Source organism: Mauremys mutica, chromosome 11, assembly GCF_020497125.1.
Source record: "Mauremys mutica isolate MM-2020 ecotype Southern chromosome 11, ASM2049712v1, whole genome shotgun sequence".
NCBI lineage: Eukaryota > Metazoa > Chordata > Testudines > Geoemydidae > Mauremys > Mauremys mutica.
This window is the reverse complement of record NC_059082.1, coordinates 34,781,492-34,807,523: the sequence shown is the minus strand read 5'-3', so window position 1 is coordinate 34,807,523 and position 26,032 is coordinate 34,781,492. Positions and strand designations below refer to the sequence as shown.

The 26,032-nt window shown below is 52.3% G+C and overlaps 4 protein-coding genes across 7 annotated transcripts in view; all 4 read right to left on the bottom strand.

Moving 5' to 3' along the window:
• The window catches only part of LOC123344581, a 75,625-nt gene extending 56,642 nt beyond the window's left edge, over positions 1 to 18,983 (bottom strand). Inside the window, exon 1 of the mRNA XM_044980953.1 lies at positions 18,941 to 18,983. The gene's annotated coding sequence lies outside the window, so the exon portion shown is untranslated. The remainder of the gene's footprint in view (positions 1 to 18,940) is intronic.
• The window catches only part of LOC123344580 (maestro heat-like repeat-containing protein family member 1), an 80,615-nt gene that overhangs the window by 44,918 nt on the left and 9,665 nt on the right, over positions 1 to 26,032 (bottom strand). For 3 of the 4 annotated variants that reach the window (XM_044980950.1, XM_044980946.1, XM_044980947.1), the window contains 2 exons: positions 24,218 to 24,298; positions 23,727 to 23,793 (listed from right to left, as the gene is read on the bottom strand). The exons of the other annotated variant lie outside the window; for it this stretch is intronic. In XM_044980950.1, the coding sequence (XP_044836885.1) occupies positions 23,727 to 23,793; positions 24,218 to 24,298 (148 nt within the window). The remainder of the gene's footprint in view (positions 1 to 23,726; positions 23,794 to 24,217; positions 24,299 to 26,032) is intronic. 4 annotated transcript variants of the gene reach the window in all.
• Positions 12,303 to 18,544, bottom strand: LOC123344582 (maestro heat-like repeat-containing protein family member 1). Its single transcript, XM_044980954.1, has 9 exons — positions 18,510 to 18,544; positions 18,232 to 18,348; positions 17,899 to 18,024; positions 17,000 to 17,146; positions 15,922 to 16,041; positions 15,176 to 15,255; positions 14,556 to 14,694; positions 13,714 to 13,809; positions 12,303 to 13,209 (listed from the first exon to the last, which is right to left on the bottom strand). Exons 4-9 carry the CDS (start codon positions 17,027 to 17,029, stop codon positions 12,961 to 12,963), a joined length of 714 nt encoding a protein of 237 aa, XP_044836889.1. The 5' UTR covers positions 17,030 to 17,146; positions 17,899 to 18,024; positions 18,232 to 18,348; positions 18,510 to 18,544; the 3' UTR covers positions 12,303 to 12,960.
• Positions 20,551 to 23,255, bottom strand: LOC123344583 (maestro heat-like repeat-containing protein family member 1). The gene is made up of 4 exons (XM_044980955.1): positions 23,080 to 23,255; positions 22,664 to 22,786; positions 22,024 to 22,119; positions 20,551 to 20,731 (listed from the first exon to the last, which is right to left on the bottom strand). Exons 1-4 carry the CDS (start codon positions 23,143 to 23,145, stop codon positions 20,570 to 20,572), a joined length of 447 nt encoding a protein of 148 aa, XP_044836890.1. The 5' UTR covers positions 23,146 to 23,255; the 3' UTR covers positions 20,551 to 20,569.

The window sequence follows — 26,032 nt, the reverse complement described above, 5'->3', positions numbered from 1 at the left end:
AGAGCACAGAACCATCACCCCATAAGTCCCAGTGTCAGGCAGAAGAGGCCATTTTTTACCAAGAATGTGTGTTTTAGAAATCGCGGAAACATGGACTCCTTCACCACCCCTATGAGAAATTCAGACTTTGTTTTAGCCCCGAGGGTCTTCGACAATCCACGGAGAAAGCGCTACATCAGCGACTGTTCCGAGGAGATGGGAGCGACCGAGGATATGCCGTTGATGGATACGCCGGAACCCAAACCCAAACCCGAAACACAACTGCTTGTGAGACACCCCCCCTGGAGGAGGAAGGTGAGGTGAACGGAAAAGACGTCGCACAGGTAAATGAATGATTAAGAAGTGACGGATGATGATGGGGTGTAATGGGTTAGGAACCAGGAGTTGTGTGAATCTAAAAAACAAGCAGTGGGAACTTGTTTCTTGTCTGAAAATCTCTCAACAGCTTTCTAGAGGCCCCGGACAGCATTGCATCAAGCAGCGAAGATGAACCCGGCCCTCGCTTTTGCTCAACGCTGATACAAATTGTTGAAGAAGACTCTGAGGATGACGGCTATGAGAAGTTTAAGAGGAGGCGTGGCATGGAACTATCTGAGCCAGTGCCATGTTGTGAGCGTAAAAAAGTCATTGTACAGGCTGCTGTTTATGCTGTCCTTAAACACTACCTTAGGGAAAAGCTTTTTGAAGATTGTGAGGGCCGTGTCATAGATGCGCCAGCCCAATGGCACCATGACTGTGTGACTTGGACTTCAGTGGATATAAACTGCAAGCTCCGGGGCCTGTGTCCTGAGCTGTGTTTGGAAAGCTTATTAAACACTGTTATTGCCATAGGTTATGCTATGCAATGTTTGTGCCCGACCCAAGAACATTTAGCGCAAGGGGTGGCCTTGTTAAATGCTGTGCAATTCAGTGGAGACCCTGACCGTGTTTTAAAGAAAATGACCAAACTGGAAGAAGCCTGCTTAGAGCATTATATTGACCGTCTAGTCCGCACAAAAAGTTACAGAACCCTGCTTAAGAAAAAGACTATTTGTAAGAAATCTAAAAGGATTAAGTTAGAGAATGGTGAGGGTAGCTGTAAATTAAAAAAACAAAACAAAAAACAAAACATACATTGAAAAGGACTTTGTGACTATCTGTGTTTCTGTTAGAAGGTCTTTGGCCCTTAAGTGAGCTAAAAGTTTTAATGAAGCATCTTAGTTTGTTTTCAAGGAGCTGTATCTTTTAAATAAAAAATAAATTGTTTGTGAGAACGTAGCTCTTGTGTTTTATGTGTAAAAGAGAACCATTTACAGCAAAAACCTGAACTGTATGTTGTGGGAGGGAAAAAATCCTAAAAATGTGTTTATAATAAAACAAAAAAACAAAAAACAAAAGAACCCCAAAACAAACAAAAACCAAACCAAACAAACAAACAAAAACAGGGACGGTTCAGACATGTGTTTGAGTACAATAGAGCTGACTTATCCTGTTGAACTGAATGGTTTTAATCACCTCCCCACTGAATTAGCCAGGGTGACTGTGATTACTCACTCTTGTTTTCATAAATTTGATGGGTGGGTACCCACGGTAAGGGGGGTGAGTACCCACGGTAAGGGGGGTGGGTGGGTGAGGATGGTGAGTTCTGATTAATATGAAATGAAAGAAAATCTCAGGAATTGGCAGATGCTATTGGACAGTTTAAATATAACCCCTGGAGTTGGTAGAATGCTATTGGACAGTTTAAATATAACCCCTGGAGTTGGTAGAATGCTATTGGACAGTTTAAATATAACCCCTGGAGTTGGCAGAACGCTATTGGACAGTTTAAATATGGCCCAGGAGCTGGTGGAATGTTATGGGTCATTCTTTCTAGAAACCACCCCCACCCCAAACTTTAAGCATGAAAGAAACATGTTTAAAAAAAACAAGCCCCAAGACATTCATTGATATCTACAAAGGGCCCCCACTTGGAAATGTTTAATACTGTAAGAAGGCCCTACAGAAAAACGTATTTTAACTACAAGAAAAAAAAGCCCAGTTGAGCAGACAACTTGAGTCCCCCACCCCAGATCACAAAAGGGAATGCTAGGGGAGGGCTGCCTAAAGTCCTTAAGTATCTATTATTTCAGAGCTGTGGGGATTACATTAACCTGCTAACTACTATTTTGAAATCTGTTTGAAACAAAGTTAGGATGGTATAAAAACCTCAGGTATTTTGGAGACTGTCTTTTTCAGCAGAAACTCTCTCGAATTGCTGCTGGACTGCAAGAGGAGGAGCTTTGTTCCCTGTTTTTAAGTCTGAAAATATATATTATATAATGCCACTCTTTGGCCATGCTGTTTTACTAAATAATGGTGCCTATCTTTATTGCAGTGTGATCTGTTTAGCATGGAACCAGTAACTTGAAGCTGCATTTCACAACTAGGCCAAGGTAAAAAAACATTTTTCACTATAGTTGTGCTTAATACTGTTAAATTAAAAAACAAAAACAAACAAACAGAAAAACCACTTCGGGTATTACACAGGTTGTATAGGGATTTAGGGGTAATACTAACTAACATTTTTGCTTGTTCTTTAACCTGAAGGCCCAAACAAACATGGGGGGAAGCAGAACAACCATGTGCCTTTTAAATGCATGTGGGTTTATTAAAAAGTATTTAGTTGCAAACTTGGTTTGGTGGGTTTATAAAGCTGCTGGGGTTTTGTGTATGTGTGTGCGATAGGGGGTCTGTGGATTACATAGGTGTGACGGTTTGGATCACAGAAACCCCCTGGGAGCTGCCACCTGATATGCCCAGACTACTTCTCGCCCTGCTTTCCCTGCCAGCTCAGGACTCCAGCACCCTGTCTTGCTGAGCCAGACGCTCCCGTCTGCTCCAGCAAAGACCCAGGGTCTGAATTACTTGCCCCAAAGCTGCAGGTTTACCTGAAAGCAGCTCACAGAAGTGTTCCTGTCTTTAACACTCAGATTCCCAACTCCCAATGGAGTCCAAACCCAAATAAATCTGTTTTACCCTGTATAAAGCTTATACAGGGTAAACTCATAAATTGTTCGCCCTCCATAACACCGATAGAGATGCACAGTTGTTTGCTCCCCCAGGTAGTAATACATTCTCTGAGTTAATTAATAAGTAAAAAGTGATTTTATTAAATACAGAAAGTAGGATTTAAGTGGTTCCAAGTAGTAACAGACAGAACAAAGTCAGTCACCAAGCAAAATAAAATAAAATGCGCAAATCTATGTCTAAACAAACTGAATACAGATAAGATCCTCACCAGTTCCAGAATGCTCCCTTTTACAGACTAATCTCCTTTTAGCCTGGGTCCAGCAATCACTCACACCCCTTGCACACTGTCCTTTGTTCCAGTTTCTTTCAAGTATCCTGGGGGGTGGAGAGGCTCTCTCTTTAGCCAGCTGAAGACAAAATGGAGGGATCTCCCAGGGGTTTAAATAGACTTTCTCTTGTGGGTGGAGACCCCCTTCCTCACTCCTATGCAAAGTCCAGCTCCAAGATGGAGTCACCTGGGCAAGTCACATGTCCATGCATGACTCACAGTTTTTACAGGTAGCATCCATTGTTTACATGCTACCTTGAACGTCCTCAAGTAGACTTATGTGGCTTGGAGCATTCCAAGATCCATTGTCCTTTAAGTGTTTCTTGATTGGGTACTTAATTTCAATATTCCTTTCTCCAGGAACTGATCAAATGCTCTACTAAGGTTATTTAGAAATCAAGCCAGTACACAGCCAATGTTCATAACATTCATAACTTTGAATACAAAAATGGTACATGCATACAAATAGGATTAAAAAGACGAGTCAGCAAAAAGACTACCTCAGAGCCCATGCAGGCTATCACATTTACAAATAATGGTCCTCACTCTGCCAGGCACCCTCCCAATCTTAATTCCCCTATCTCCAACAACCCTGGGCAGTGCCGACCCAAGGAGACCCTTAGGAACATGATTTGGAAGGAGCTGGTGAATTTAGGGGAGGATATGGGAAAATATGATCGCCAGCCCCTCAGCATCCTGATTAATGCTTTGTCTCAGGTCATGTGGAAAATGGAGTTAATGCAGGGAGCTCCCCCACAACCCACTGCCCCAGTATGGAGGGCATCCCCCACACCCACTCCCTGTCAAAGCCACATCCCTGTCCCCTCTTCTGAGTGGAGGCTCTGGGAGATTGACAATCAGTAGGGGTGCCCGGTTCCCCACAGGCCTCCCCAGCTGATCGCAAGATGTCAGTGCGACGTATGGAGGAGACCCACTGTGAGGGCTACAGTGGGGAACCCAGGTCTGTTAGCCCAATTGCTACCGGATAGGATCTCCGAAGGAAGGCCCACCACTAAACAGGGTCAGCTCAACGGGTATGAGGGAGAAACTGTCTCCCACGGTTTGTCTCTTGGGAGTGGTCATTTGCCTGTTAGAAAAGCCATCCCCATCTCCCAGTGTTTGTCTGTGAACAGTCAGTCATGTGATCTGTGACAAGGGAAAGAGAAGGTCAAACTGTTTGTCTAGTCAGAAAAGCAGTTTAACTGCTGCGGGAGAAAATGTCTCCCATCTTCTGTCTGTGGAGCAGGCAGAAAGTACCTCTCAGTTTATGCTGATGGAGGATTTGTCGGTTGTGCCAGATGTGGTTCTGGACTCAACTAAAACCCAGGAAGGAAGTGTTCCTAAGCCTGTGTCTGTTGGGGGTAATGGCTTGCCTATAGAGGGAGCTACCCCAATCTCCAAACGTTTGTCTGGGAACAAAGGGGAGGAAATTCCAAACTTTGTGACTGTTAAGAATGGCAGTTTATCTGTTGGGGGAGACAGAATGTGCCTCTCGGCTTATGCTGATTAAGGATATGTCTGTTGTCTCAGAAGTCGTTCTGGACTCAAGTGAAACCCAGTAAGATGTTTCTGTAGAGCAACCCCTAACTACAAAGAGAAAGGACAAAATTTCTGGGGAAAATGAATTGTTGCCTAAAAGTGCCCCTGAAGGAATAAAACCTCATGCTAGCTTTTGCAAGCAGTTTGCTGCAACTGAAGGGTGTGGAAGTGAGTTACCTAAGTTAGCTCAGAATTAATCATTGCCTGTAACAAGCAACAGTGTAGGTGCTTAGAAATTTGGTTCAGTTTCTAGTTGCCGAAGTTTCTCAACTGTGTATAAATCCACTGACTTTATTTTAGAAAGATCCAGGGTGGAAGCCATCCCGACTAAAACCAACACTGCCTCTGTCACTGCTAAGCAGCTCTTTACACACACCTGGGATGGCCGCTGCTCTATTGTGAATCGGGCCAGCCCTGCTATATCCTTGGGGGCAGCCAGTTTAGGAAGAAATCACTTGAGGCCAGACAGCAGACAGCTAACAAAACTACCATTTTTATTTACAGACACAGAGCTCACCCAACCGGCCGAAACTGGCTGGGCTATCCCCTAATAATCTAACTCAGTTGCCATAGCAACAAAAACCATGGCAACCAAATACACAACATATTCCTCCCCACCTAATAAGAACATCCCCTAAATAAAACACACACTAGACTAGAGAAGGAGGGTAGACTGCCTCCATTCCCGGCTAAACCCTGGGGATTATTTTGCTTCATAACCGTGGGTTCGCCCTAGCTAAAGATCCAGCCGATGAGGAGGCCTTCTGTTTCTAGGTGGATTACGGCGAACTTCTGGTGTTGTTGCACCCGAAAGTACCATGGGCTCAGGGTCCGCAGCACGAATGGGTGAGGAGGTGGTATCAGCTCATGCTGGGCAAAGGGGTATCTCAGCCGCCGGCAGTAATGGAGGAGAACAGTCAGGAACAGGTGATTCGTGATTCGGTGTCTCACCAAAAGAGGTGAAGTCAGACCCCTCAGCTGCAGATGTGTCCTAAGGACTGGCATGACCTGGCAACAGCTGATCTACATGTCGCTGCCAGGTAAGATTCTGTAGGAGGAAACAGGTCCTGTTTGAGTGATGATTGTGGCAGGGACCCATTTAGCTCTGGAAGTATAATTCCGAGCCAAAACTGGCTGTCCCGGGCTAAAGGTTCGGTCTTTTGCTCTGGGGGCCGTCTGATGACTTGATATTGCTGCTGATGTTGCACAATTTGTCAGGGTTCAGAAGTTTCAGCAGATCAAAGCAAGTGCGCAGCTGTCGTCCCATCATTAGAAAGGCCGGGAATGCCTGGGTTGTAGCATGAGGTGTGTTTCTGTAGGAAAGTAAGAAGGTATCCAGACGCTTTTGAATGGAGTGTTGTCCCCTTGCTGATTTCAAAGCGTTTCATTGTCTGCACAAATCTTTCAGCTAATCCGTTGGTGGATGGATGATATGGTGCTGACGTGATGTGGTGTATCCCATTTGCCTTCATAAAATTTTGAAACTCCTGAGAGACGAACTGCGGACCATTGTCGCTCACAAGTTGTTCTGGCAGACCAAAACGACTAAAGAGTCCTCGTAGTTTTTGGATAGTACTCTCTGCAGTAGTGGACTGCATTATAGAGACTTCTGGCCATTTAGAATGGGCATCTACTGCCACCAAGAACATGCTTCCTTCAAGGGGGCCAGCGAAGTCAATGTGAATACGTTGCCACGGGTTTTCAGGCCAGTCCCATGGGTGTAGGGGTGCCCACTGGGGTGCATTCCTCACACCCTGACATGACATACAAGCTTTTGCCTTCTCTTCAATAGCACTGTCCAATCCAGGCCACCAAAAATAGCTTTGTGCAATTTCCTTCATGCGCACTATTCCACAGTGACCGGAATGTAGCTGTTCTAACATCTGTGATCTCAGTGGTGGTGGAATAATGACACGTCTCCCCCACAACAAACAACCAGATTGGACCGATAACTCCGTCCTCCTGGACATGTAGGTAACAAGGTTGGGTGAGACCGGAGAGGTTTGTCGAGATTTTCCATGCATCACCAGGTCCATAACTTGGGACAATACTGGGTCAACGCGAGTTGCCTTCTTTATCTGAGTAGCAGTGATGGGTGTATTCTCTACCTGTTCAATGTAGAGATTTCCTTTTGGGCACTATCTTGATGTTTGACAGGCAAAGGCAACCTTGAGAGGCCATCTGCATTGCCGTGCAGAGTGGATTTCCGATATTTGATTTCATATGTGTGTGCTGAAAGTAACAATGCCCAATGTTGCATACGACTAGCAGCTAATGGGGGAATGCCTGTGTAGGGTCCAAAAATTGATGTCAGAGGTCGATGGTCTGTGAGAAGAGTAAACTTTTGCCCAAACAGGTACTGATGAAACTTCCGAATTCCAAAAACAATTTCTAATGCCTCACGTTTGATTTGGGCGTAGTTAGTTTCTGCTTTGCTTAGAGTGCGTGAAGCAAAAGCAATAGGTCTCTCTTCTCCCGAAGGCATAATGTGTGACACGACTGCTCCCACTCCATAAGGGGAGGCATTGCAGGCCAATTGTAGGGGTAAGGATGGATCAAAGTGCGTTAGAACTTCGGAATTTAGCAATGCATCCTTAGCTTTGTTAAATGCAACATCACAGGCTTCAGTCCACTTCCAGGCCTTGTTCTGCCCAAGGAGCTCATGAAGTGTGGCTAACTGTGAGATGAACTTTCCATAATAGTTCAGTAGTCCTAGAAACGAGCGCAGCTGGCTTACATTTCAAGGTGGGGGAGCCTTCACAATAGCTTTAACTTTTGCAGGGGCCTTACGAAGACCTGCAGAATCAATGATGTGTCCCAAATATTCAACAGAGGGCTTGAAGAATTCACACTTATCTTTGCGAACTCGTAGGCCATACTCTTCCAGTCTTTGTAGGGTAGCCTCTAAATTCTTTAAGTGATCCTCTTCATTTCTTCCAGTGACCAGGATATCATCCAGATAGCACTGAACTCCTGACAAGCCACACAAGATCTGGTCCATAGCCCTCTGGAACAGGGCGGGAGCAGATGTTATTCCGAAGGGTAGGCGACAGTATCGATAAAGCCCCTTATGAGTCACAATAGTCAACAGCTCTTGGGACTTTTCATCGACGTGCATCTGTAAATATGCTTGACTCAGATCAATCTTACTGAACTTTTGTCCCCCAGCCAGGCCTGCGAAGAGGTCATCGATGCGGGGAAGTGGGTATTGCTCTGCACACAACACTGGGTTGACAGTGACTTTAAAATCACCGCAAATCCGGGGAGAGCCATCTTTCTTCACTTTTGGAATGATAGGAGTGCCCCATGAGCTATGGGTAACTGGTATTAGGACTCCATTGGTGACCAGGCGCTCCAGGTCTGCTTCAACTTTTGGCCTGATGGCATATGGCACAGTTCGGGCTTTCAGATATTTTGGTGGACTGTCACGTTTAATGTTCAATGTCACAGTGATTCCCTTCATACTTCCCAAATCATCTCCAAAACCAGCAGCATGTTTCCTTAGTATAGGGGTTAGACTGGTTTCTTCTTTAGTCATCTGGTGCACTTCTGCCCAGTTCAGCTGAATCTTCCCAAGCCAAGACCTACCCATTAAGGCTGGGTAGTTACCTCTCACCACAAACAGTGGCAATTTAGCAGCCTGTCCATTGAGCTCCACCTTAACATCAATAGTGCCCAACATGGGCACAGCTTCTCCCGTATACGTCTTCAGAACAGTTTTTGTTGCCTTAAGCAGAAGATGCTGTAGCTTTTCTTTATACACAGTCTCAGAGACCAGCGAGACGGCTGCACCGGTGTCCAGTTCCATGCGTATAGGTTTGCCATCCAACAACGGGGTTACCCAGTATTCATGTGAGCCCATTGCCAAAGACGAAACATGCAGTGGCACTTCCTCTTGCGATGAGGTGTCACCTTGATCATCCTGGGTCTGCTCTAGGGTATGCAGGGTTCCTCTTTTTGTCGGCCAGACCACCGGCCTCTTTTTCTTTTGTTTACAGGCACACTCAATGTGTCCCTTTTTGCCACAGTGTCGACACACCAGGTCCTTACACAAGCATTCCGATGCCTGGTGACCCGGCTTACCACAGCGGTAACATTCTTGACTCTGCACAGTTTTGTGGGTCGGTTCTTGTGACACTTTTTGCACCCTAGGGGATGCACCGATGTATTGCGCCTCCCTTGTAGCCAGTTCCATGGAGACAGCAATATCAACAGCCTTCTGTAATGTAAGCTGAGCCTCTATCAGTAGGCACTTCCGTATAGCTTCACTGTGGAGGCCACACACTAACCTGTCACGCAGGGCATCATTTAACATCTCTTTAAATTCACAGTGTTCTGCTAGCTTTTTTAAAATTGCTACAAATTGTACAACTGTTTCATCTTCCTTTTGGTCTCTTTTGTGGAACCTATATCTTTCAGCAATTACCAGTGGTTTTGGGGAAAAATGGGACCCCAGGATTTCCACAATGTCACTGTAAGATTTAGTCTTAGGCTTAACAGGGTGTAGTAAGCTGCATAGCAGGGAGTAGCTTTTAGCCCCTACAACACTTAAGAATATTGGCACCTTCTTCGCTTCTGTAATGTCATTTGCAATAACAAAAAGCTCAAAATGCTCAGTATATACATGCCACTGCTCTATATTCTCATCAAAAGGTTCCAGTGGCCTGGTCAGAGTAGCCATGATTTTTAGTTTCACTTTCACAGTCAGTGCAAACAAGCAGGTTTTTTGTTTGTTTGTTCTTTACCTTGACTTCTACTTCCTTCTGTTACTGGAGCAGCACCAGAATCCCATCCATCGTCGCCACTTGTTATATCCTTGGGGGCAGCCAGTTTAGGAAGAAATCACTTGAGGCCAGACAGCAGACAGCTAACAAAACTACCATTTTTATTTACAGACACAGAGCTCACCCAACTGGCCGAAACTGGCTGGGCTATCCCCTAATAATCTAACTCAGTTGCCATAGCAACAAAAACCATGACAACCAAATACACAACAAGCCCCAGTGTTTGTCAGGTAGAAATCCTAAACGGGAAAAATGAAAAACCCTGGCAGAAATGGTTTCATTCTTCACGGCTCAAAGACTGGAAGGATAAACCACTTGACCCGCAAGACTGTCTTCTCCATCCTGTTGGCCACCCTTCTTGGCCAGAAAGAAGGAACGGCTTTGAGCCATTGGAAAATACGCATCGAGTGGGCTGGTCAGTGCCTACCCCGATGTTAAGACAGGAAAAGGCCAGAAAAGTACTTCACCCTGCAATATTGGTCCCAGATTCTCCCAGAATATACGGGGGGATTGTGGGAAGTTTCTCTCTCTTCTCTGGCCCCTCACAGGTCCCGTACACGAGCCTTGACATCATTGTCATTGGAACTCAGACACTTCTGTTCCGTTACCCAGAGGTGAACTGCAGCTGTCTCTGATCACGCCAACAGGCAACAATATCACGCGGTTGCTTGGAAACTGGGAACCGCTGAACTGGACTGTAGCTGGACATGACTTGATTCAGCAAGGTCCCGCAGACTGGCACAAGCTATTGGCCCCCTGTTCCATCATCTTCTGGGCCTGGTTAACCCTTCCCCCTGGTCCTCCAGGCTCACCTCTGCGAACAGGGCAGTGCAGGCCATGCATTCGCCCTCCTGGCTGGCCTGCAGGCTGGGAAGGAGAAGCTGTGGGATGCTCTTCAGGGCCAGGTTTGGGTTGGTCACTATGGCTCTGGGAGAGAACAAGAGCTCGTGTTGACGTGTGCATGACAGCCCTGCACATGCCGGAATCCGGCCCGGTCCCGGCCACCCCCTCCCATCTCTGCCCCACTGCGAGAACGTGACTCCTCCAGCCTCTGTCCTCACCTGCTAAGGAGAGTGAACTCCTCGGGCTGGGCCTCCTCCAGCAGCTGCCAGCCTTGCTCCTGGTCCATTAGTTCCACAGCTGGCTGACTGCCCCTGAGGCGCAGCACCCACGCCAGGGCCTGCACGGCCATGCTGGGAAGAGAAGGAGGCAGGAGATGGTGATGCGGGGATGCCTGCTCCCTGGGTGGGGTGGGGGGGCAGGACTCCCTTGCTGCAGCACTGAAAGGATCAGGGTGGGAATAGATGCTGCCTCACTTCTGCCTTTGGTTCTGCCCCCGCAACTGTGGGGGCAGGGGGAGGGTGTCTGCAGATGTGAGCTTCGCTCTCCTCCAAAGATGTGAAAATTGCCCCTCCCCCCAGGATACTGACTCTGGGGAGAAAAGTACAGGCAGTGCCCCCTGCTGTCCTGAGCCCTGCCCCCCAAGGCCCACTGCAGAAAAGGGATGAAGTGGCTCAGTGACAGGTCCGGCCTGTCCAAAGCCTTCAAAGCAGACAGTAAATAGAGACAGCAGCCAGCTCTGCCCTGCTCCCCAGCTCTGCTCCCCCCGCCCCCCGGCTCAGCTCCCTCTTCACCCTGCTGAGCTGCCCACTCTGAGGAGCTCTCTGGCTCCCTGAGTATCCGGGGGCAGCTCTGCCTGCTCCTCAGCACAAGAAACCTGACTGATCTGAACCCTCGGTCCCCCGAAGGTGTTGGGGGTCCCTGGACAACGAGGGTCCAAGCAGGAAGCTTCCCCCTCCTAGGGGCTAGTACAGCCACTACGTGAGTGCTGGGATCCATCAGCCCCACACATTACCTGCGTGGATTGGTGTCACTGGGCCGGTCCTGCTGGTGTTGTGCCGGGGGGCTGGCGATGGCGAGGAAGCAAGAGGCGAACAGGTCGTCCTCGCGTCCCTCCAGGGTGTCCCCTTGCCCCAAGGCCCCGATCAGCTCCCACAGGCCGTATGTGGTCTGGAAGGGAAAAGATACAGTCAGAAGACCGTGGCCGTGCGCAGAATGGAGCCGGGAAAGGGGACTGAATGCCAGCGATGGGAACTTACCGCCGGGGGCAGCCGGGCTGGCTGGGGGCAGCTCCTGTCCTGGGTCTGTCCAGGGTTAGCCCAGCCCTTCTCTGGGCTGTCGTCCAGCAGGATGTGGAGTACCTCCCTGGTCAGCATGGGGTCTGCACCCAGGAACCTCCAGATGGCCTTGATGTGGCTGTGACGGACAGGGGGACAGGCAGGTAAGGAATTAACACAGAGGATGGGCTGTCACAGAGTGGGGGGAGTCCGGCTCTGCACCCCTCTTCCTGGGACTCATAGTGACTCTCAGCCAGCCAGTAAAGCAGAAGGTTTATTGGACAACAGGAATGCAGGATACAGCAGAGCTTGGAAATACAGCCAGGACCCCTCAAACTGGTCCTTCTGGGGGTGCAGGGAGCTTAGTTCCCAGCTTGGGATTCCCTGCACTGCACCCCCCAGCCCCAAACCGAAACTGACCCAACCCTCTCCAGCCGGCTCTCTGCCTTTGCTGCCTTTGACTAGCTTCCCTGGCCAAGGTGTTGACCACCCCTCCCCCCTGCCTAGCTCAGGTTACAGGCTCAGGTATTGTCCATCACCTAAAGTCCTCCCTGGCTCTCCCATCCCCCACACAGACAGTCCCTACTCCATCACACGGGCCCAGCTGGGACACACTGGGGATGACGCCCTCTGAGGGGCGACGGGCCAGAAGCAGCAGGTTGAGCCTGCTGGTGGCTGACCTCAAGGCCCTTCAGGCCCTGGCCAGTCCTAAGGGGTTCATACCCTCCTGCCTGGGCACTGCCAGGGGGCGCTGGGTCACAGCAAGGGCTGGGCGGAGGTGGCCAGACTCACTTCTCCCAGCTGGGGGGCCACCTCCCTCCCTTGCCGCCTTCTCCTGATGGGAACCAGAGGGGCTGGGGTTAGAGCCCCCATGGGGGAAAGCAGTGACTCCAGGCTCAGGGGTGGGGGCTGGTGTGAGGAGGTGCCCACCCTTGAGGGGAGCTCGGGCTAGGTGCTGAGCTGTGGGGGCAGAGAGGAGGGCTGCAGGCAAGGAGAGGAGGAGCTCCTTCCCCATGGGGCAGGGGGCAGGGGGTTCAGGAGGAACAAGGCTTCAGTTCTGGCCACGCCATGGCTCTGGGGTGGGGGGTTTGGAGAAGGCTGTAAAATGGGCTCCGTGCTTGTCGGCTCTGGGCAGGATGCAGGGAAGGCGCTGCTGGCCCTGGGGAACCTGGCAGGCTGGTGAATCAGAGAAGACCAGCCTCTAGGGGTGGGATGAGGTGTCTAAAAGTGTGCGGGGATGGGGAAGGGACCAGGCTGGGATTCCAGAGGGGAGAGGGCATTTCCCAGCTGGGGCGAGGGGGTGCCCCTGCGGGACATGCTCAGTGTAGGGGCGTCTGTCTGTCACCTCGATCATGGCCTTGAATCGATAAAACATGAGGAGCCGGGCGCTGGCTTTCACAGCTCGGCTCCTCTCCTGGGCCCGGGGGGAGCAGATCCATGGCTGCAAGTGCTGGGGAGCAGGGAGAAAGTCGGGTGAGCGGCAGCAGTGCTGGGGTGACCCCCAGAACCTGCTTCCCGCCCCAGCAGGGAGAGGACATGGAGCATTTAACCTCTTCTCCTCCGCTTCCGGACACTGGAGCTCAGCGCTCCTCTCCTGTCTGGGGGGCGTTGGGACAGGTCTGAGGTTCTTGGGCTCAGCGCTTTCAGGATTCTCCCCATTGATCCTGTGGGGTCTCAGGACTGTTTCCTTCAGGGGCACAGAGGTGCCAGCCCAAATTTAGGAGTCCAAAGTGACACCCCCCTGGAGCAAGACTAGGATTGTCTTGCTTGATCCCAGGGTCGGGTGTATGCCCCATGGGGACTGGCTAGTTCACAGCAGCTGGGAGGCCTGCTCTGCCCCCCCGGGATCAACTGGAGCCTTCCCTCTTGTGGTTCGGGTAGAACCTGAGCAGCCGGCCCATCCCCAGATGGCCAGTGCTAATGGGCCCCTTGCCCTTGCCCCTCCCTAACATACCAGAAACAGATGCAGTAGCATGGTGGGGGTCAGGTGCTGTTCCAGGAATGTCTGCAGCACATGGTCCAGGCCCTCCCAGGGCAGTTCTTGGAGAGACTGGAGCAGAGAGAAGCAGGGAAGTAAATAGCAAGGGAGGTGGGGTGCACGAGGCAGGGGGATGAGTGGATCCCCCCTGTCTGGAGCCAGGTGCTGTTGGTATTTGGGGTCCCTTTACCCAGGTGATACTGATCTCCCTGCACATAGACATGGGTTTCACCTGGACCATGGGCTGCCCTTTCCCAAAGAATCCTTCTTCCCACCTGGGCTCCCCAACCAACACATGTACTGTGCTGGGCTCTGGAGGGAAGGCCTCCTTCCTTCCCCTCTGGAGAGGTCCCAGCTGCCCCCAACACCCTGCTGGCTTGCCATGGGCTGAGCTGTTCATCCCTGCTCCAGCCAATCTCTGTTTCTGTGGCAGGGCGAGTCATGGCCTGGCCGTGTGGCTGTCCCGAATCCATGCTTTTGCTCCCTCTGCACCATATGCTATTAAATGCTCTGGGCCAGAACCTCAGCTGGTGTCAACTGGGTGTAAGTTCTAGTTCCCTGTGCCAAGAAGCCAGGATAATTCTGTACAGTCTCACAGACACTCACCTCTACAGCTGTCCTCCCTGCCAACCCAACTGCAGAGTTAACTGCATAGCCACTTGTCACCAGCCCTTTGGAAAATAAACCGAGGGGCTGGCTTCGGCTGGACACACAGCTCCCTGCATCAGGCCAGGGTCCAGCTACTCAGCAGGGGGGTGGCTGAGTTTCCCAGCCAAGGATGCAGGTGGAAGTTGCAGCTTTGTCTATGCCTCACTAACCTCTGCCCGGATAGGTGAACTTTCTGCCACCTCAGTCCCTCTCAGCTTCACCAGGGCTGGATGCTGAATCATGGAGCTGGTGACACAAGTGCTGATGGTCTCAGCCACCTGTTCCTTAGACAGGCAAGGCTGGAATTTCCTGATTGGAAGGAATGGAGCAGACGGGGCCATTAGAACGGAGACAGGTCCCGGCATGAGTCAGGTTGAGTTTGATGGCAGGAGGGACAGCTCCCACCCTAAGCAGCAGAGCTCCAGGGGGCATCTCCAGCAGAGCCACCACCTAGGGAATGGTCCTGTCTGGAGATCCCTATGCCCCCTGGGCCCGGCAGGGGCTCTGCTGGGGAAGCTGCTCTCCGGGGATGATCCTGGGCCCTGCTCTGCGGCTGCATTCACAGCACTACATGCTGACAGGAGGGGCTCCCTCTTTCCAGGCAATACGCAGAGATGGGGGCTGGATAAAGTGACCCGGAGGCCAAGGAGGATATGCCCCATTTGTGAGCCACCAGGGAGAAGCATCCTCTGATTCTTATTGCAACTTGTCCCTCCCTCACTTCCTCTTCCTCCATCTGCCCCTCCCCGGCTGCTGAGCTCCGCAGGTCAGACAGGCCCCGTGGACGTACCCTATGTATGAGATGGCCAGCAGGGCACACTTGTGGTCGGGGCTCTGCAGCCGGGCCCGGTCCTTGCCTCTGAGGATCTCCTGCAGCGCAAAGCAGAGGGTCAAAGGCAAAAGAATTTGGGGGAGCCTGGTTACTCAGCAAGACATGGAATCGCCAAACGCTGTTTGATGCCCCCACCGAATCTTAGTCCCAGCATGCGGTGCACTGGGGCACGGAGCTGGGAAGATGGTCTGGGAGCGGCCATGTGGCCAGAATGCGCCTAGTTCGCCATTCCTGATGGCACATCTGGAAACTTCAGCATCTGCCACGGAGCAGGGACGGGGGATCTGGGCAGAGGCGCTATTGTGAATGGGAGCATTAGAGTCCTGAACAGCTGAGGTCAAATATTTTCCTGCAAACCAAGGGAGGGCTGCTCCTGTTAACTCCTCAGGATCATGTCCCAGAGTGAAAACCCTTGGAGTTAATCCCCAGGGCACTTTCTGGGTGCCGGGCAGATCCCTCAGAAGTGGGATGGAGAATTGTCCCAGGTTTAAGCAGCATGAATCCGCTAATGGAAAATAGTGTCATTTAATTCCTTGGGCTGGAATCGCACCAGAAGAATCTGGCATCAGCACTGGCTTTGCAGTGCACAATGTAGAGCCCTGGGCACCCGGTCGCAAACACAGCACATGGCCTTCAACGCCAGATACTCTGGCATGTGCATCTGACCTAGGAACCCCTCCCAGGACCCCAGCGTGCTCACTCACCAGCAGGGGGGACAGCACGGTGTATGTGTCCTGGCTCACCAAGGGACTCCTGCTCACTTGGGTGACAGCTTCACCCACCAGCACGAGGCTTCTCACAAACGCAGATCTCACCAGCGGGTCCTGGGCTCGCAGGCAGGAGGGGGAGAGAACAATGAGGAAACAGCCACAGACAATAGAGAGCTGAGACACAAGGCTACAGGGCAAGTCTCTACAAGGGAGCTGCTGTGCTAGGCTGGATTGCCCTCACGCCTAAGGGAAAGGACTTGGCTTGCCGAGTGGAACATCTTTGCAGTCCCTAGGGGAACATCTCTGGAGATGGGTGCAAGGAATGGGCTGATTTCCAGAGGTGCTGAGCACTTGCAGTTCCCAGAGCTGTCAATGGGCCCTGCGGCTGCTCAGCTCCCCTGACAATCAGGTCGTAATTGTCTGATCTGGGACAGGAATCTGCTGCTCTCTGCAGTTGGCTGGGCTCTCCCTACCAAGGCGTCCATTCTCCAAGGAAAACATTCAGTTAAACCAAACTAGCATCCCCTCTCCTTTTCACTGGGACGCGCATATGGGCATTGGGTGTAGGACTGAACGTCGGCCTCAAACCTCCCATGGCAAGAAAACAACCTAGAGTTATCTCAAAAATCCCCCTTAAGCACCAGAACCTGTCAACCGGGCTAGGGGCCTGAATTGCTCAGTGCGCCATTTGTGCCCAGCTACCCCATCGACTGCAGCGTGTGGGGAAACGCCCTAAAACTTTCTCTTCTCATCCCTGAGTGCAGCACAAGCCTAGAGGTACCAAACAGAGTACAGTCGTCTCTGGGACAACAGCACCAAGTGATGCTCAGTTACACTCTAACAAGGCCCAGGTGGGAGTCCTTCCATTAGCATCCATGGGCCTGGAATCAGAGAAGAAGCTAATCGAGATGGGGGAGTCACAGAGAATGGTGCTGTTCTCATGTCTCCTGCCCCTCCTGGGGCAAAGGGCCAGCCCTGGGAGCTGAGTTTATGCAAAGACACAGCTCTGTGCTGCTGTGCACAGCCCGGGTAGGTGCCCGGGTAGGGCGGTCAGGGGAGGGCTCTGACTTACGTGTGGGCTCAGAAAATAGTGTTTCTGCATGAGAGACAGGATCTTGTATCCTATGGTCTCTAGGATGAGGTCTGTGGGGCCTGAGTGGACCACGTGCCCATAGGTGAGGAACAGGAGGCTTCTCAGCTGCTTGATGGAAGCTGGCTCCTGAGAATTGCAAAGGAAAGAGTGAGAAGAAGGGATGGCCTCCAGCAGCTCCTGACTCACAAATGGGGCCAGGGGAGGATTTTTCACCCAGCCGGCTTAGCAACCAAAGGCTGCTCTGCTGAGCTGAATTGCCTGGACTCCAAGGCCCTTCCCAGCTCCCCAGGATTGGGTGGTTGAGGTTACCCAGCAGCCGAAGGGGATGCACTAGCAGCTGCTTTAATTCAGCCTAGCTCCAGAGATGTCACTGGCACTACAGTGGACTGCACTGGCCCAGAGAGTTACTGGGAAGGTGGTGGTGGTGCGGGAGGAGATGGGGGAATGTCAGACATGCCAGCCCCGATGAGTCTGCCAGGAAGGTCTGTGAAATAGCCCAGTTCAGGGGAAGACCAAGGGTCTGTTCTGCTGAGAAATGTGTCAGCTGGAGCTGATGGCATGGCAGTGTCTTTTGGGCCCTCTCTGAGCCTTCTTTATGGGGCTGCGTGGAGCATGTCTGAGCTCCCCAGGAGATACCCTGGAGAGTTTATACAACAGCACCCACCTTCCCCCCTGGATCCACCCCATAGTGCTGTGATTGCAGCTCCACGGAGGAGTAAGGAAAGGGCTCCCTCCACGGAGGCTGAGCCACGGCTTGGAAATTCAGCTCTTTGCTGAACTGGCTTCTGGGAAGCAGGGTCCTCCCTGGCAGGTCCCTTTACCTGCAAAGACTGGTGAAGGGATGGATGGAAGAGCAGAGATGCTAGGTGGGACCGTACCTCCAGAGAGCCAACAGCAGAAGGCTGGAGCTGCACCCTGCTGACGACCTCTTCCTAGTGCTCCAGGATGGCAAAAATCTCATAGAGGTGTTGCCTGGCACACAGCCCAAGTGCTCGGGCGAATCCCTGAGAGACAGAAAGATGGAGGTTGGAAATGCTAAGCAACAAGCCCAGGGGCCAGGATGGGCTCTCAAAGTCATTGCCATGGGCATGGGTATAGGGAAGATCTTTTCAATCCACTGGACCTTGTCCAAGGCAGAACATACCCATGTAGCATCAGGGGATTGACAAGGAATGAGGGATCACTTGACAGCGGAGGAGCAAAGACCTCACCTCTCTTTCCTCTTCTTCTCTGAAATTGACCAGCTCCACCAGGCGCCATAGCTGGGGCTTGATGCTCTCTGCTGGAGAAAACATCAGCCCGGTGCCCCAGCACTTGTAGAGAAAGCTCTGCGAAAGAGACACCATCATGCTGGATGCATTGGGCATGGCCTGGCATGCACAGAGCCCACTGGGTATAGCTGTCGGCTTCACTGGCCCCAAGCTGCCCCTGGGTAGCGACTGCTGTTGTGAACTAGGCACTGAACCCCAATTCCTTCCAGGACACTGACCTTGTCACTGGGCCGCTTATCGCTGTGGGCCAGCTGGACCCTGACACTGGTGATGAAACAGCCCAGCCAGGGATGGTCCGAGATGAGGAAGAGAAGGTCTTCCAGGAACTGCCAGGGAAAGAAGAGCCAGTTAGAAGCGAGAGGGGCCAAGAAACTGGTCCTCTCAATAGCTCCAGCCAGGAACCCACCACAGCTGGGAGGGGAGGGGAAGAGGGAGCGTGCACTGTCACCCCCCACGTCTCTCGTAATGCTTGTGAATCCTTGTGAGCTGCCCCTGGTGCTTCTCCAATTGTATCTGCTGGGCTCAGCCACTTCCTCTGTCCCCCAATGCAGTGCTGCTGAGAGGCCTCTTAATCCTGCCTCAGCATGGCGGGGCTGGACTAGATGACCTCTTGAGTTCCTTTCCAGCCCTCCATTTCTCTGACCCTTACCTGCAGCAGCTGCTGCTCCCACTCCCTCTGGCAGAAGCAGGTCTTGTCATCTGGAAGAGATGGGCAGGTCAGTTTCCTTTGTGTTTAGACGCTTCTCCTGGGGAGCAGCCTGCAACCTGGCTCTTGTTTGGCACGGGGTGGGGAGGAGCTGCTGACTCATGGGCCCCAGGGGACCCATGGCTCTTTGCAAATCACTGATGGACAACAATGCTCCTCAGACCCAGATCTCTTAATGTGAAATACCCAGGAATTCTGCTTGTCAAGATCCTTCCCCAGGGGGTGAGGGATCAGATGAAGGTTAGATACAGTCCTGGAAAGGATCCTTCCTGTCTAGGCACAGGGGGCTGGGCTAGATGAACCCCGAGTATGATCTTGACATGATCCTCTCTGATTCCAAGGTTACACCATCATATTATCCTGGATTCAGAGGGGGGCCCTGCCCTCTCCCTCTCTAGCCCAGCACCACAGTGTCCCCTCCCTTTGCTCCTGCAAGAGGAGACACTCCCCCCTCACCTTCCACGTAGAGGAGCATTTCCGTCGTGTAGTTATTCCAGAATCGGCCTGAGCCGGCCTGGAACATGCTCATCAGCTGGAAGAGGAGGAACATGGCTGCCCTTCTGACCTGCACCGTCATGCATGAAGACGCACCGAGCATCTGGCGGACAAAGAGGCAGAGGTGGCTGTAGCCCTCCCTTGCAAGGCAGTGTGAGAAGGGAGCTCCCTACAGGTGCAGGGGGAGAGCTCAGTGATGGAGGGAAGGAGACAGCAGGGAGGTGGAGCTGACAACCAGGACACCATTGAGATGGATATTTCAATTGATCGGGGACACTCCATGGACCAGCATTTGGCTCTTTCCATCGTCTCACTGCTGGGCTGGCTCTAGCTCAGCTGAAAGGAGACAGGCTTATCCAGAGGCCGTCAGGCAGCTGCTGGGTCAGATCCTGGGCCTAGGTTAGAGCAGCACAAGGGGAGCTTGAAGCAGCCCGAAAGAGGCAGCTGGGCCATAAAGGGAATCCCCAGCTGCCCCTTGGTAAGGGAGGATGCTGGAGGCCAGGGGGCAGGAGGGGGCCTGCACAACAGTCCCTAAGGGCTCATTCCAGCTGGCTTCTATTGGAGCCGTCCGAGGGCTGCACTAACTTGTGCTGGGGGCCCTGGTCCAGCCCCAGGATCAGGGGAGCCAGGAAGGTGGCTGGCTCAGAGAGCTGGCTGGTTCTGTTAAATGCCGAGAGGCGCTGGGTCGATGTGCAATGACCACGAGGAATGTGATGAGTCAGCTCCTCTGGGGGCTGCGGGGAGAAGAGCCACCACCACTATGCATTGCAAGCCAGGGCCCCTTCCCACTGAGCATAAGGAAACCTCCTGACTGCAGGTTACTCACCAGCAGCTGAGCCAGCAGCTCCTGGGGTAGAGTGGCCCTGGGGCTTGACCGACACCCTGTGAACAGAAAGGGGAGACACCCCATCAGGCTCTGGAGGGATCTTTTGCATTCGTCTCTGAGCTCTACCTGTGCCTTGATGGCTGGCTGTGTCCTTGCAGTGAGCCGGAGCCAGAGCCGAGAGCTGATTCCCACCCCCACCTGGGGCCATACGCCTCTCGCTAGAGAAGGACTAAGAGCGGGTGGATAAAATACTAGGCCTCACCTCTGTTCGCCTTGCCGCACCTCCTGGCCAAGGGCAGCCTGCCTTCCTCCTGCAGCCTCTTTACCACCCCGACCGAGGTCTGCAGGAGGAGAGGCAGGGCTGGCCCATGGGCTGCTGGGCTCAGCTGAAGGAGCAGCCCAGGCCATAAAACCTGCAGAGCAGAGAAAAGCCGTCTCAGTATGGAAATATCCTCTTCCTGCACCAGCTCTCTCTTTCCTACACTAGACGGCACCCCTGGCCTCGCCACCGCCAGCCAGATCTCTCTACCCAGCCTGAACCATGCAGCGATCCCCGCCCCCTCCCCCTTCACACCTGTCAGTGTCTGCCTCCAGCACCAAATCAAGTGACACATGACTGAGCCCCGCCTTTTGTTGAGTGGAGCATCATCACTGACAGCACTGTATTTCCTAACTCCAGTCCCACTTGGAAAGGCCGTGTTCTCATGGCGAGAACGCAATACACCAGCTTGATCAATAAAGAGGAGACTAGGAAAACCAAAACCATCAAGTGAAACCATGACAGGCGCTCAGGGAGCTTTGAGCTCTGACCTTCCCATCCCCACACAGGCCTGCGCCACTTGAACCACAGATGAAATTGCTGTCTGCTGTGTGGACAAGAGGGGGACTTAACACACACTATGCCAGAGGGTTACACAACTCTTTGCTGGACAGTATAGAATAGTGGAGAGCAGGAACCCCCGGGGGTCTCTCCCCACCTGTAGTAACTAAAGCACGTATCTTTGGCAGGCTCAGTCTGAACGACACTGTAGCTGAGGGCACAATACTTGGGTCTGCCTTCTTAGAAATGTGGCTTTTAGTCTCAGCTCTGCCTGATGTGACCTTGCGCAACGTGGCTGTTAATTTGTTCAGTGTGGGGAGGGGCTGGCTAATACTTGACTGCTTAGGCTCGCGTTCTGAGGCCTGGGTCAGTAATCAGGTCTGTGCAGTGTGTGGAAACCTAAGCGATAGTCAGCAGAGATGAGATTTGGATGTAGTGTCTCCCAGCTCAGTGGATTCTCCCTTAGGCACCAGGGTAGTGTGGGTGAGAGGCAGGAAGTCCCAGGCTAGGGTTGGCTTTTGCAAAACAAGAATGTGATGGTCTGTATAGACCCCACCCTGTAACAGCCAGGAAAAAGTTAACAGAGGGACCAATGAAGAGGGACTGAGCTATGGAAGCTGCAGAAGCAGCATGACTGACCACAGGGGATGCTAGAGCGGAAGAGCCCCTGTGACCCCAAACCCTGGCATGCAGGGGCACTCAGCTGGTGAGTGTTCCCTGTTCCAAAGAACCAGATCTGGCTTGGATCCAGGGTCCATTTTACCCAACCCCATGATGTTCTGGAGCGGGGAGGCTCAGGTAAATAAGTCTGGTTGCGGCCTGTCTCATGGAAAAGCTCAGACTCAGAGAGGCCTGCGTCCAATGGAGAGGGGCAGGGTCACTTACATTGGCCATTCTGGGGGAATCACCCAGGGACTGCAGGGTGCTGGAGCAGAGCTGGCGGACCTCGAGCTCCATGGTGTGCCTCCCGTCTGCTGCCTCCTGATGGTGAGAAGTAAAGGAGACACCAGGGAGATTTAGATTCAGTGGAGACCTCCGTGGCATGGCACCTATAGTGGGCACGGCAGGGGGTGAAAATGGGGCTTGAAGGGAAAATGCACAACCCTGGCTGTGACTGTGTCATAACCAGCCCAGGGTCTGTGTGGAGCCAGTTCTAGGCTCCACCCCTCTGCGTGGTGAAAACCAGACCCATCATGGCTTAGTCTCCTGTAGGTTGGATGATCATGGTGGGGCGAGAGAAGGAGGAAGCCAGAGGTCCTGCCCTCCCAGGGACAGAGCCCAGATGGCAGCTGGAAGAGGGATCAGAGCGAATGGGCTGGGAGGAAAAAACACTGTCTTCTAGTTGTCATCATCTTCCATCAGTAGATGGAGGGTGCTGTCCCCAGTTCCATCTGCTTCCCAAGCCCTATTTGCTGCCCATTGCCTGCCCCTCCCCATCTGCAGCTGCCCCTCCTTCCCTATCCCTTGACCCCATGCTCTGCCCTGTTCACGGACCCCCATCACTAAGGTCTCTGCGGATTCTTACCGTGCTGTCGAGGGGCAGGGTGCACTGACGCACCAAGAAGTCAATTAAGGGTCTTGAATCGGGTTTTTCCAAGAGCCCATGCGCCCCCATTGTGCGTATCAAATAAGCAAGGGCTTCTCTGACCTGCCAGACCCAGACAGAAACAGAAATGATTTGCACACAGTGTGGAGGGACCTTGTCCCCTCCCAGTCCAGGCTGGGATCCTTTCTCAGCAGGGTGTTTGGTGAAATACTGCTAGGCAGCCCAGAGATGGCAATGCAGGCGGAGCCCTGCTGGGATTCTTTCCCCCACCTTCTGCCCTACACTATGGAGCACTGATGGGTCATGTGTTTCGTTGCACAGGGTCCCGGCAGGCTCTGCACTGACAGGCAGACATTCACTAGCTTTGGCCGCGTTGGTCATGGTTCCAGACTCACCCGTATGCTTGTGCTCTGCAGGATTGGCCCCAGGGCTGTGAACAGCTTCTCTGTGTGCTGTGTCATTTTGGAAACTGTAAGAGACACAGACACCGGCTTGGCAGGGCTGATGTTAAACCGGGGCGTGCAGGGACCTGAGATCTCAGGAACCTTAGAGCAACCTCAGTGTCCCTACATGACCCTCCTGTCAGGTTACCCCCATGGGTAACCAGCTGCATTTGCCCATGCTTGCAGTTCCAGCAGTGATTGTCCTCTCTCATTGCCGCAGCATCGGCTGAGGGGCTGCAGGACTTGGCTTGTCTACTGCAGACAGGTACAAGTGAGCCCAATGAGGCCCAGTGCTAAGCGCAGCTAATTGCACAAGAGGCCATAACACATCAAAAGACGAGGCCTCGCTGTGGGGTCACTTACCGTTGGATCGGACTATCTGGTCCAGAATGAGGAGACTGGCACAGGTCTCCTCTTCCTCATCCTTGTTCAGCCTCCTGAACAGGAACACAAGCAGCTCCACTAGGAACAAGTGAGCTGCAGGAAGAGGAGTGAATCATAATGGGGTGAATCATAAAGGGGAAGGGAATATAGTTCTATGCCTGGGCTCTGAAATTCCACAGGCTGGGATCTCCTTCTCTGGGAAAGGTGTTTCTTACCCAGATGGATGAGAGAGTCCAGGGCCTCTCTCCGCTCCTCCAGGTGCTCTCTGGGGAGATGACACACCTAAGGGAAGAAAGCAACACCAGCAAAGGTAAACTAGATCCAGTGTCTCTCAGGCCAAGCCCTCGGATGGCAGAGTGAAGGGATGAGGGTGGAGAGGCAGATTCTAATTCCCATCTAAAGAACAGGCCAGCAAGCTGGATCAGTCTATGAGTGACACCGAGGCTTTGGGGGCCGTGGCTCATGTAGAAGCAGAGTTTGACGGGTCAGGAGCCGAAGATGTGGAGCGTTGGAACAAGGTGTGGGATGCTGATGTTCCCGGTCAAAGGGGCTGGGGTGGGTGGGAGGAAAAGAAACCAAAGGAGAGTTCTCCAGGATCCATCCCCCAATGGGAACAGGATGAGGCAGGGACAGCTCTTCCCACAGCCTACCCAGTTTAAGCCAACAGGCCCCGGCATTTTGCCTGAGTGATCCCAGCATCTCTTACCATGGAGTGGAGTGCTGGGAAGAGGATGCCAATTTCCTTCCTCAGGGCAGCCTCATCCATGTCCCTCATGCAAGCAAGGCCCTGTGCAAGAGAAGAGACGCAGGACATGGCAATGATGTATCAGGCAGACAAGCCCCAATGTGTAGAGTCTCCATCAGCAGCTGGGTAACCGCAACCCAGACTTGGGAGGAATAAAGTTATGGCCCTGGTGGAGAGCAGCTTCCAGCTGGTGCCGGACTCTCCCTTCTCTGGAAGGGGCATCTGGTCCCTTTGTTTGCACGAGCCTCGTATCACTGATGGTTGGTTCAACAGGACAGTTGTCCCTGGCACCAGCTGGGGTGGTGTGTGCTGAGAGGAGGGCAGGGATGGTGGGGCCCGGGGCCTTCCCTGATTACCTATCACTACTGATGTTAGGGCAGCGCCGAGAGGCTTCAGTCAGGATCAGGCCCTGTTGCACTGAGTGCAGCACAACGCAGACAGAGACAATCTGTGTCCTGAAGGCTGACAGTCTAGAGACCCACACAGACAGGTCAGGGATGGGGAGACAGCATCCAAGGGCTCCTCCCTGCCCCCATGCTGGGGTGAGGAAACCACGTGGGAGCTTGGAAGGGAGAGTTTAATGTCCCTTCATGTGGCCTTCCCAGGGGCCAAGGATCTGGCCCTGTCATAAACATATAGTTAAGGGTTAATGTCTCTTTTACCTGTAAAGGGTTAAGAAGCTCAGTAAACCTGGCTGACACCTGACCAGAGGACCAATAAGGGGACAAGATACTTTCAAATCTTGGTGGAGGGAAGTCTTTGTTTTGTGCTCTTTGTTTTGGGGGTTGTTAGTTCTCGGGACTGAGAGGGACCAGACATCAATCCAGGCTCTCCAAATCTTTATGAATCAGTCTCTCATGTTTCAAACTTGTAAGTAGCACAGGCAAGACGTGTTAGTCTTATGTTGGTTTTCTAGACCTGTAAATGTTCTTTTTTGCTGAAGGATTTTTACCTCTGTTTGCTGTAACTTTGAACCTGAGGCTAGAGGGAGTTTCCTCTGGGCTATATGAATCTAAGTACCCTGTAAAGTATTTTCCATCCTGATTTGACAGAGATAAGTTTTACCTTTCTTTTTCTTTAATTAAAAGCTTTCTTTTTTAAGAACCTGATTGATTTTTCTTTGGTTTAAGATCCAAGGGGATTGGGTTTGAACTCACCAGGGATTGGTGAGGGGGGATGGTTAATTTCTCCTTCTTTTAAGATCCAAGGGGTTTGGATCTGTGTTCCCCAGGGAAGGTTTTGGGGGGACAGAAAGTGTGCCAGACACTGATTTCTGGCTGGTGGCAGCGTTACCAGATCTAAGCTAGGAATTAAGCTTAGAAGGGTCCATGCAGGTCCCCACATCTGTACCCTAAAGTTCGGAGTGGGGGAGGAAACCTTGACAGGCCCATTGTCTCTGCCTGCTCACCTCCTCCAATGGTCACTTCCAGAGTGTACCAGGGACGGATACTCCTGCTTTCTGGCCTTGGGCCAGCCACTTCCCCTCCCAGAGCCTTGCTCTCCGCAGGTCTAGGCTGGGCTAACAGCTAACCCTGCCCTGGGCCCAGGGAGAGGTGAGTGCGCAGGACACTCTGGGGAGAGGTGAAGCTCAGGACGCTGGTTATTATTTCTCTCCCTGGTTCCCTAATGCAGCCCATTGCTGACCAGCCAGCAAAGCAGAAAGAAAGCAGAGCCAGGTGCTGGGAATGAAGTCGCCTCTCTCCTCCCGTCTGCAACACCTGCCCTGGCAAGGGGTTCAGAGCATGTTCTCTAGGGCCAGAGAATGGCAGTGAATCT